Raw genomic sequence first — 12,714 nt, forward strand, 5'->3', positions numbered from 1 at the left:
GAGTTATCAATTTCTGTAATCAGGGAAGGACTTCTCGGACACCCTGTATGTAGATGCTCATGGACAGTACTCTGAAGAATATTAACCTTATGTACAGGTCTTGTTAATAAATGTTTTTATAAAATACATTTCATGACTTTTGAGACACCTTGTACGAGGAATGAGGTCCCTCGGTGAGCACTATCCGGGAAAAGGGGTTAAGAAATGGGAGTGCAAGGAAGCGGCCTGGGTCTTGTATGTTAGGTACCATCCTAGCGTTTTGCATTATGTGAATGAGAAAAACTGGAAGAAACTTACGATGGCTGGTCTGAAAAAGCTGTTACATCCTTTAACTGAGTGTTTCCACCGGGAATCGAACCCGAGATCACTTGCACCAAAGGCGAGACCGTTAGCGATTACACTATGCGGAGCCATGCCAGTATTTCCGAAATAACAATATCAGAAATTACTCCCTGTTGTATATGCTTTAATTTTCTGTTTTTTTTTTCGGATGAAGTAACACTAATAATAATAATAATAATAATAATAATAATAATAATAATAATAATAATAATAATAATAATAATAATAATAATAATAATCTCAAAACACTGTGAAACATACACTTAAAGAACTTTCCTTTTTAAAATGTTATATATATACACACCTTTTTAAACCGAAAACTAACCAGGCACGTAGCCAAGGTGTGGGTCCGGACCCCCTCCCCCCTTCGAAACCAGAAATGAAAAATATATTAAGGAAAAATGAAACAAAAAGAAGAGAGAAAAAGAAGAATCAGCGTTAGAAATACAAAAAACTGCAGCAAACGTTTGGTTACTCTTTCTTATGAGGAGTTGTGTGTGGAGGAAACGGGAGGGGATCAAGCTAAAAATGGATATTATTGGAACGGAGCATTCCGAATTCCATCTAGATGCATGCTAATCCCATGGACTACAAATGACGATCGATAAACCGGTTCGATCAGATAGACTCTCAGGTAGAACTTAAGAAATGCCCCAAAACACCAATAATATGAGCCTGGCAACATAGATTCCAGTTACACTTGTTAAAGAAATTTCCAATTTCGTGGAAACACTAATCCATTGTATAGGATGTCTTCACCGCCGAAAGAGATTTCGTTGCTATCCTTGACGGCATTAAACGAAGATAAGAAAAAGAAGAAGAAAGAAGACAAGAAGAACCGAGTTCGAATAACCTCGGAAGACTAAATCTTTTTCAATACTTTTTTATTCTTTTACTCGAGATTTTTTATAGTTATTAAAACACTTACTAATATATCCTCATTTTATTGCCCTAACAAACCAATATATGTTGCTAGTAAAATAGTTTAGACTGATTGAGTCCGTGCTGTGTAACCACAGTATTTCATGTTACCCCACACCATTTCGAAATCCTGGCTAAACGAACCAATATATGTTGCCAGTTAGAGTGATCGAGCCCCTGGTGTGATAACCACAGTATTTCGTCCCGGACCCCCCTATTACGAAATCCTGGCCACGTGCCTGAACTAACGATATAAAATAAACCACTGATTTTAAAACAGATTCTTTAATACCCTCCTCACTGAGATGGAGAACTGGGTGACAATGTTGCTAGATGTCTTTTACCATTCAAAATAGGAAGGGATGTATATAAGAGTACTTTTTATTAACTATACATCCTAAGTCTGTACAGTTTTCTAATTACTAGATAAGCGAAGCTGCTATTTATTAAGTTACGCAGTATATAATATACAAGAGCTTTCGCATATTATTAATCTAGACTTTCGCTATTCGTCTAATTGAAGTATTTACCTTTTTTCGTCCTCGAGTCTTTAAAAAACTCATTTAATGATTCTATGAGCCTTAGAGCTTCCTTCGGTAGAACAAAACCGAACACAGCCATCCAGTGCTGATAAAGGCAACTAAATATGTCTGGTAGTGCCCACGGCGGTTTAATTTTGACTATTAACAACCACTGGTCTCCAAATGCATGTTTCATTTCCTGCTCAACAATCTGGAATTTAAAAATGTTAACTGTATTAGTATTTTCTAATCTAATTTACATTTATTCAAGTAACTGCATAACTGAAACCAATCTATTTCAAGTCCTTTCATCAACACTCATAGTAAGGGATGATTCGATGAAAAAGAAGTTTTCCTAACATATAATTTTCAACTTCTGCATGTGTAAATAGTATTTTAAAAAAAGTCACAGAACAATGAATTATCAAGATTATATACATTTAATATTACAGTATATACACACCCACAATGATCCATTCCATTAAGCGATTATTACTTGTTCAATAAAAAATCGGCCATGCTAGATATGAATACAAACATGCGCAGAAGTAATAAACCTAAGTACGGTATTTTCTTGCAGAAGAAAATGTTTGAAATAAAACGTTGACGTAATCTATTTCATTGAGTACATGAAATTTTATTCCTCACTATTTGATGTTTTAAAAAACTTGTATGTTCTTTCTGTTTCATACATCTCTCTCTAACAACCATTTCTACAAGTGAGTCATGTGGAATGAGTCAGCCAGCACGTTCTATCATACCAGTTTGTAAAACTTAAATTATCTCAATGCATTTGCTTTATAGTTTTCAGTGGTTTCCGTAAAGACAGAGATCAAAACCACTCTCGCTTCATTAGACTCTCATTATCATCTTGAGTCAATAGTTTCTGACGAGAAAGGTGGGGAGAGATATATTGCACAGTATTGTCATGATTCAATTCACAATAATTTGCAAACTGTACGTAAAATATACAATAATTTTGATTTTATGTGGAATGTTGTACTCTTTTCAAATGGTGGTGTCGCGGTGAATAGTAGTTGCTGAATAGAGGTTCCGAATGTATTAACCTGACAAAACTTTCACAGCAGTTAAAAGAAGCCGTTAAGAGAAGTATTTGCTGAGAGAAGTTTCACTCTACATACAGCAGTTGATTCAGATCTATAGTGCCGATTTTTACAAGCGATACTAGCGCCACAATATTACGAATGAATGACATTACCATCATATAGATCAGGGGAGCCTAACTGGTCCTCAGAGAGCGTTTATCCACTCCCAAGATCAAGGGAAAGTTGAGTTGGAGAAGCGAGACTGGTGCATTTATTATGTAGTCAGGGCTTAAAATCATATGATTGCACAATAACTTATTTCACGTTTAAATATTACCTTCTATAGTTCATGTACTTTGCACCATGTCAGCTGCAGGTTCACATCTCATGTAGAGTAGATACCAAAAAGAACGTTAAACTTCAACTTGAGTGTGTACGAGTGAAAGTAGTAACAATATTCTTAACTTCGTCACATAAATGCAATTGTAGTTATTTTCTATACTGTAGTTCAGTGTCTTTCCTAATATATAGTTTAACTGTGTTTTCTAAAATTGTATTATCAGGGCATTTGAAATACACTATAGACTCTCGCTAATCCGGCCATTACTGGCACATATGGGTATCGGATTATTGAGTTCTTTCTTTTTGATGTCATAAATAGTTGCTCGTCCAACATTGAACTCAGCAGCAATGGCTTTCTGCGAAGAACCTCGATTTAACTTATCTAAAATTTCGAGTTTCTGCTTGAAGTCTAGCGTAACGTGTTTCCTTTTAGAAGACACGATTCCGAACTGTAAAGAATGCTACAATTTCGAATACGTACATGCGCATGCGCACGATAATTCACTGTGCACGTGTTTTTGGTTGGATGTGCGCCGGATTATTGAGAGGCCGGATACTGAGGGCCGGATTAGCGAGAGTCTAGTGTAGATTATTCTTCATAAAATTAAAGACCCTAGAAATTTATTTTTCTTTTACAACCACTTCATCATGGAATATATGGCTAGAAAAAAAAAAGCATAAAATATTTCGTGTTAGTTTACATACTTTTCAACTAAATACTTAAATTCGGGCAATATAATAGTATGAATGCAATCATGTTTGTGCAAAGAGATGTGTATTTGGCTGGTTCTTGTTTAATAGAAAAAAAGTAAGCAATTTCTTGCCTATGAATGTATGTCTTTTTAGTCCTGGCTATCTGCTAAACCACTCTTTTAAAGGATGGCTTGGATTAATAGGAATATTGCTTGTGTCATTTATCTGCATGTGATTTAGATGTAATTCATTAAATGGTTAAAATTTCTGGTGCTCTATCTGCTAACCTCAACAACATTTCCAGAACGTTTACATCAAACAGGAACTTAATAAATTTCAGCCAGACTCACTATTACCTTATTGCAATCTTCCGCTATCTATTCAGGTTTATGCTCAATAGTTGTGATAGATAATTCAAACAACATTTACTTGACTCTAGACTTATATTCCGTTCAAAGGAATTCACAGAACGAAAAAGTACGATTGGACTGTATGTCCAACATATCTCCAGTATATTGCTCCGATGCTCCACCACGCTGCCCAATTCGTTTGCAGACTAGTTCACATACCTACTGTTTAAGACCAGTGATATCACACTCCGACTACAAAGAATGTGTCACAATTTATGTTAAACTTCGACAACCCAATATTGTCCGTGTAGATCTGTTGAGAAAGGTGTCAGGCAACACCGAAACAGTACAATTAATGATAGTACATTAAATATTAGACGCAGTAAGTAGGAGAGCAAGTTCATAAATTAGAACATCTATGACGTTGATATGTCGTATATGGCGCGTAGAATACATTGCCAGATTTAGCAGAACTCAAGCTAATTCAGATAAATGAGAAGTAAGGGAATGGGTAGCGTAGTGGTTAACATATCAGCATAGTAAGGAAATCCTAATCGCAATTTTCACTCATTGAACTTCAATACATCCCCACACAAGGAAAAGAATATTGAACATTCCAATTCTCATATTACACATATTATCAAACTTCAGAAGTATTTAATAATATACATTATTGGCCAAGCATAGCAGGAATTGAAGTATGATTCTTGTACTTTGAATATGCGTCTGTCTCAAGATTGGAATGTGTCAATGTTCTCGGAGCATACTTAGTGGTGTGATAATTAAACGCATCGGTAAGGAAAACCGAAAACCATGATTCAAGCTGGCACAAACGCAGTTCTAAATTTTCAGATTTTCATTGAATTTTGAGATGTTTTTGTCATGACTGCATTTACATTATTTACATTACCAAAACTCATGCACTAAAACTTGGACATACAAAAATTGCTGATGCCAACAAGTTTAATAGTTTATTAGTTATGTAGTTTAGTTCTGGTGTTATCACAAATGATTTCACTTTGTAGTGTAATTGTTCCATTTGAGCCTTATTCTGATAAAAATATACCAATTTCGAGCACAAACCAAATTGTTTGAACTCCAACAATATAATTTATAAACATGCCATAGGTATACTATTATTATGTTACGTATGAATGGTGTCTCGTAATCAATATTACTATAATATTGATAGTAATATTATAGGTAATATATAGTGGTATGTAGATAAAGATAGATGATGTAGGTTAGGTTAGGTTATCGAACCAAGAACCCCATACATCAGAGGTGAATGCTCTACTACTGAGCCTTCGTGGCCCCAAATATTCAGAAAAGAAAATTCCTCCAGAGACTAAAGGTCCCATTCTGTATCAGCCTTCGCAAACATTACGAAGCATAACGCAAAACACACACACACACACACACACACAAAAAAAAAAAAAAAAAAAAAATCAATTATAACATATGTTGATTATCGCAAACAAAAACTCAGATGTCAAGTTGTGTTGACGTAACTCTTTACGGAATGGAGCCCCACATGCTTCACTTTTTCGCACGATTTCGTCAGATTATCTAGTTCTGAGTTGGTAGCATGCTTCATGAAGACGAAGTCTCCATGGAAATTTACCGGTACTTCTGTGAAATTATCTACAAGTAAGATGGATCCATGAAGTTTTGAATTCTTCTTCTTCTTTTTTTTTTCGCTCCTACTTACCGTACAGCCGGGATAATCCTTCAAAAGCCCGTCTTGTTTTCTCCATTCCCTTCTGGGATATTCCATGTCAAGTGGTGTAATAGCCCCCACCTCACCCTCTCAGATTTGGATGAAATTTGGAACACAGGTTGGTACTTGGTCCAAACAGACATGTGCAAAACGTCAGCTCTGTTGCTGCTATGGTTTCCAAGAAACAGTGCCCTTATATCTTGACCCGAAACACTAGAACGGAAATAGGAGCGTCACAGAGGCATTTTGAGGAGGTCGTTACTCAGTTACTATTTGTTTGTTGGTGCTGAAAATAACTAGTTTGTGACATTTTTGTGCAAGGATGCCACAAATGGAAGCATTTTTGACCCAGATAGCTTACCTTTCTCAGAAAGTGAGATTGAAAATGCCAAAAAACACCCGCTAAAACCAAGTACTGCTGCACGTATGAGCCGATACTTCTTGAACTGTGGGGTTATTTGATACCAATTGTTTTTCCCATTATTGGCCTCTAACAAGATAGTCCAAGCGGATGTGCCAAGTGGGAAGTCTCTAAGTCGTGTAATCTGTTAAGTGGGACCTGATAAAAGTTGGTCACAAACAGAAAAATGCCAAAACGTACTTATGTTCAATCAGGTAGTTGACCATCATACCAGTTCATCACCCTGCTTTGGCTGGTCCCGTTGTAAAGAGAATGTCAAAAGAGTCTTGGAGACCAAGAAGTCGCCCTTGTTAGCGCCTTCCGGAGATTGCAATGGTATTGATGTGGGAATATTAAACTAATGGTTATATGATTGTGAAGTAATAAACATGTGCCTTACATGTTACTAATCCATTATTGTCTTAATATTTACATTCTGTTATGCATCCTTTCAGAAATACTGTATGCTGAGTGACTTGCGAAATGGAGCAGCAGAGTGCAACTTCTAGTTCGGATCGTGCGACAAAGCGATATTGCTGCAATCCTTTCAACCTTCCACATACAAAGAAAACTGTCTAGGGGCTGCTAAAGATTACCAACAATACAGCAGCTAAGCTAAAGGAAGTGACTGAGCAAGACCTAGAAGGAATGCTGTGTCCCACTTGTCGACGTGAGCTAAGTTCAAAATATCAAAGTGCAACGTATGAGGAGACAAGTGACAATTCCTGTGGTGAACCACCTGAAGAACTAAAAATAGCTCATGTAACAGAGGCTGCTAATACCACTCCTGGAGCACTTGGTGTGTCCCCTATGAAGTTCCGTAAGGTCAGCAGGAGGGATTCACGTGGATATGGAAGCAGGAAGATGCAGCAATTAGTACATCAGTTGACAGAATCCATTGCAGTAACTGGTGGATTAAGCATTCGTGATACGCAGTCTAAAGGTGAAGCCAGACAAGCTGAATGCCCAAACTGTGTGAACGATTACGCCACTCTTTTGTCTGCACTGGAGACCAAATGTATAGCCTCAACTAGCCGTTATGACAAACTCCAGATATTGACGCTGCAGCCAGAGTTGGTCGAGGAAAAGAGTTGCTGAAAATTTCAAGTGTCAGAAAGGATGGTTAAAGCAGCAAAAAGGTTACGTGACGCTTAAGGTGTATTTGCTCGTCTAGCACCGAAGAAAGGAAAACTATTACCAGAGATGACAAAACTACATGTAGCAAAGCTTTATGGCAATGATGAGTTCTCGAGGCTATGTCCAGGAATGAAAGACAAAGTAAGTGAAAGAATCAATGGCATAGAAACGCAAATGCAGAAGAAATTTCTTCTGCGCAACTTGAATGAGCTGTTTTCATACTTTCAGAACAAGTTTTCTGCAGAAAAGATTGGATTTTCCAAATTCTGTGAACTGCGGCCTCCATGGTGCATCACAGTTGGAGCTTCCGGCACACACACTGTGTATATCTGTATGCACCACCAAAATATCAAGCTCATGTTAGGTGGAACGCAGTCAATAACTGAATATTACAGAGACTTGATTGCCAAAACTCTGTGTGATTTAAATGATCGTGATTGCATGCATCGCTGCTGTGATAGCTGCTCATATGAAGAGCCACTGAAGGAATACCTGGTTAACATATTTGAGGATTCAGATCCCGACGCCACAATTGTCTTCAAGCAGTGGATCCAGACAGACCGAGCAAATCTAATCAGTAACCAGTTATCAGTTAAAGAATTTGTCACGGATGTTAGTGCCAAGCTCACCAACTTCTCAGTGCACCACTACATTGCCAAACATCAGGCTAATTATCTGAAAAAAACTAAAGGAGAATCTGCTCAAAGATAATTGGTGACCAATGGTTTTGCTGAGAATTATTCATGATACAGGATGAGATACACGGCTTTCATCGGGACAACAGGCAGGCCACAGTGCACCCATTTACAGTTTACACTAGAGAAAATGATGAGGTGAAGTGCCACAGCATGTGTATCATCAGTGACTGTCTACAGCACAATGCTGTCACTGTCTATGTGTACATCAGGACAGTTTTGCAGTATCTGAAAGCCAATATAGAAACCATCAGCCACATTTGCTACTTTAGCGATGGGTCATCAGGGCAATACAAGAACTTCAAGAACTCTACAAATCTTTGCCATCATCAAGAAGACTACGGAATCTCAGCAGAATGGCACTTTTTCGTCACATCCCATGGTAAATCTCCTTGTTTTGGCATTGGTGGCATCATCAAGCGTACTGCTCAAAGAGCAAGTCTACAGTCTCCACTTGAAGGCCACATTTTCACTGCTGAAGACCTGTTCACATTTTGTAATAAGCAGATACCAGGAGTAGCAGCGCTGAAGTTCAAGAGGTAACAGAAGTCCAGGAGCAGCGATTTGCCAAAGCACATACAGTGGCTGGTACAGAAGAACACCACTGTTTCAAGCCAATTAATGTGAGCCACATGTCTGCCAGTCGAGTGTCTGCAGACTGCACATCATTCATTACCACACTGTCTGTGTCAGACAAGGTTTTTGTGAAAACTGCAAATATGCAACCAGGACAATATGTTGCTTGCATATATGATACAAATTGGTGGATCGGAAACGTTTGCAAGGTGTCTCTGGAAGAAGAAGACCCTTTGATCAATTTCATACCCCCGAATGAACCTTGCACGATATTCCACTGACCATCTACAATTGACAAATGTTGGATTCCAGACTTCAAATTATGTGCATTGTTCCTACAACTGCAACGACGCTTGGAAGGAATTCCAGTTTCTCTGACACTGTTATCCAACATGTGGAGAAACTGTTTGCACCTATTTAAGAAGCAGAACTTGGCTTGGGCTTGGGAACCAGTAAGAAACCCTACTAACATGACTTGGGAAACAGCAAGAAACCCAAACTTGGTATGGGAATCAGCGAGAAATCCAACAGTGGCACAGCATGAGGCGTGGAGGAGAGCGGTGGATGGGAGGGCCCGTGGCTGGATCTGCACGGCTATCTAGTGTGGCCCTTCGGCGATGGGGATACCAATTTGTGACTGGCTGCTGCAGAATTGGTAGTGACACAACCACCATGAACCAACGCAGCAATCAAACTACAAATCTTGATAGTATGTTGTCTGGGAGTACACATTTTTTAAAACTAAAACATTCCAGCCCAGCTCTGGAAAGTGTTAACAATGGGCGACTTCAAGTCCGCATTTGACCAAGAAGCCACCCAGTCTCTAAAATGATATTTTGGTCTCCAAGGCTCTTTGACATGCTCTTTCCAATGGAACCAAACAAAGCAGGGTGACGAACTGGTATGATGGTTCACTACCTGATTGAACATAAGTACGTTTTAACATTTTTCTGTTTGTGACCAACTTTCATAAGGTCCCACTTACAGATTATACGACTTAGAAACTTCCCACTTGGCACATCCGCTTGGGCTATCATGTTAGAGGCCAATAATGGAAAAAACAATTGGTATCAAATAATCTCACAATTCAAGAGATATCGGTTCATCCGTGCAGCAGTACTTGGTTTTACGGGTGATTTTTTGGCATTTTCAATCTCACTTTCTGAGAAAGGTAAGCCATCTGAGTCAAAACTGCTTTCATTTTTGGCATCCTTGCACAAAAATGTCCTAAATTAGTTATTTTTAGCATCAACAAACAAATAGTAACTGAGTAACGACCTCTTCAAAATGCTTATGTGACGCTCCTGTTTCCGTTCTGGTGTTTAGGGTCAAGATATAAGGGCACTGTTTCTTGGAAACTATCGCAGCAACAGAGCTGACATTTTGCACATGTCTGTTTGGGCCAAGTACCAACCTGTGTTCCAAATTTCATCCAACTCTGAGAAGGTGAGGTGGGGTCGATTCCTGAAATTGGACCACTTGATATGGAATGATTTTTCTATATGTAACAAAAATAGGAATTAGGTAACGAATAATAATCATAAATAGCGTATGCTTCTTTACAAGGATTTCCGAATACCAATTTTCACATTGATCCGATGTAAGAGCTTAAGGAAAAACAGAAATTGAACAGGAAAATTGCAATTTTTACCTCTGCCAAAGGATCTTTGAGTAATGCTTTTAATTTGCATAATACTTGATCTGCTCTCGAATATTCTCCTATCTGTTGATCATTATTATGAATACTGTTTCCTTCAAGTGTAGAAATGTCTGCAACGCCTGCTAAAAGTAAGAAAGAGAATTATTCAATTAACACCATTACTTACAAAAATTAAAAAACAATATTTGTAAATACGAAGAAAACACAAATCAGAAAAAATAGTATTTTCAATACGAGTATGTTTATATAGCAAGACGATTACAGTAAACTCACAAATGAATACAACATGATACTGTTCTAATCTACAATATGTTCTATGGCACTGGTACATGGCAAATTATATAATGTTACTCTTGAACAGGTCCATTTTCTTTATACAGTCAAAACAACACTGACAACGTTTGGGAGGTGATTTCTAACACCAAGATAAGACAAGAAGTATAGACCAATCTGGGTGTACAAATGCTCCCTTTCGGAGTTATAGGTTGCCGAAAACATAAAAAAGAAAAAGAAAAAGCAAAAAAAAAAAAAAAAAAAAAAAAAAGAAGTTTAAAGGTCCATAGCTTTAAAATTATGGGATCTACCGTAGTCGGGTCAAGACTTCACTTAGGAACTAATATGTGCCCTAACTAAAAATCCATGTTTCAGAATCCTGCGGTACTCACGCAGCAATTTTTATAGAGGGAGTTTGCCTACGGGCCTATAATTTGATGTACTCACCAACTACCTCTATAAAAATTGTTGGAAGTACCACAGGATTCTGAAACATGGATATTTGGATAGGGCATATATTAGTTCCTAAGTGAAGTCTTGACCCGACTACGGTAGGTCCCATTGCTTTGGAGCTATGGACCTTCAAAGTTCATTTTTTCATGTTTTCGGCAGCCTAGAACTCCGAAAGGAAGCATTTGTGCACCCAGGTTGGTCTATACTTTTTGTCTTATCTTGGTGTCAGGAATCACCTCTCAAACGTTGTCGGTGTTGTTTTGAAACACCCTGTATAATAATAGAATCTTCTATAGAAGATGAAATCTTAATTAGAATTTACATTTTTTTTTTTAAGTGCTACATATGTGTCAGTTTACCGCACGTTTTCCTTTTTCCCTTTTACTCCTTCAAAAACTTTCAAGATGAGACATGCATAAGCTCGAAACGCCAAAATTCATATAAAGAAGGCATGGTTATATGTGTAATCATTTCTATATATCATACAAAATTTTGTCAAAAACTGAAAGAGATGATTCTTGAATTAGTTTTCAAAATTCAAATTTATTTCAAAATTTAAATTTATTATCTCAAATATATTCTTAGACAATAAAAAGTTTGAATTATATCATTACTTTTGAATAGTTCTTAAAAGAAATTTACGTAAATTACATTAGAATTGTATTTGTTCCTAGCAACCGTGGCATGAAACTGCATTCAGTTATTTTGATCATCACTCAGGGGGTCTACTTAAATTCCAAAATGAAATTTCGTGATTTTTTCTTTACTAAACCATAAAATTTCCTAACATTCTCAAGAGCAAATTTAGGTGCAAATTTGGCCGAATTTTCATGCATGTTATAGAAGATTGGTTTGCTTGCGATTTAGTAGCGTCTAAAGCCGACCATAGACATTTTTGGTAGTGAATTTTGACGTTTTATAGAACAAAATTTTCCAATCTGTGCTTATATTTGTACAGATAAAAAAAATTGTGACCCAAAAGCTAAATTTCGTGATTTTTTCTTGACTTTCATGACAGTTTTTTGATTTCGTGACCGATCGACACCCTGTCTCTGGTTTATTGGACATCTAATAAAATTATCCAACTAGGAAGTTTATCAGTATTTATAGCTTACTGTAGTTAAAACAAAAAGGTATAGTCTGAAACAAAAGAAACAGCATATTGTATGTGAAATAGGTTTCCTTTTGTGAATAACTGTATATAACTACAACGCAATAATACACTACATTGTAGCGGGAGGACTGTTAATACAAATGACACAACCATGTTAGTTATACACAAGGAACATTCTGAAACTTCTGAGAATGGGCAACAATGAGTTATCGCAGTTTGTTGAAACTTTGATCACTGTTTGAGTGGTGTTTAGTTAAAAACAAGTACGTTAAATTCGAAAAAGGTTCAACGAACGAATGAGTCAGATACCCTGCGTAGTGGAAGCCGCTGTCATTGCGCGTTCAATAATAATGGACGTGAAAAGAGAACACATTTTTGTGTAATGATTTTCTATTATCATAAACTACGGTCAGACAAGAAAGCATACCATATAAGATTAAGGCGTACATTGGGGATAGTAGTGCTAAATAA

The 12,714-nt window shown here is 37.2% G+C and overlaps 1 protein-coding gene across 1 annotated transcript in view; it reads right to left on the reverse strand.

Annotated features, from left to right (window-relative positions):
- Positions 1 to 12,714, reverse strand: part of LOC145690201 (uncharacterized) — a gene marked incomplete in the record, with an annotated part of 46,625 nt that overhangs the window by 29,888 nt on the left and 4,023 nt on the right. Inside the window, 2 exon segments of the mRNA XM_081764862.1 lie at positions 1,794 to 1,995; positions 10,395 to 10,525. Of these exon segments, the coding sequence (XP_081620988.1) occupies positions 1,794 to 1,995; positions 10,395 to 10,525 (333 nt within the window).

This window comes from Thermobia domestica, chromosome 7 (genome assembly GCF_964235325.1).
Source record: "Thermobia domestica chromosome 7, izTheDome1.hap1.1, whole genome shotgun sequence".
In the NCBI taxonomy this organism is placed as follows: domain Eukaryota; kingdom Metazoa; phylum Arthropoda; class Insecta; order Zygentoma; family Lepismatidae; genus Thermobia; species Thermobia domestica.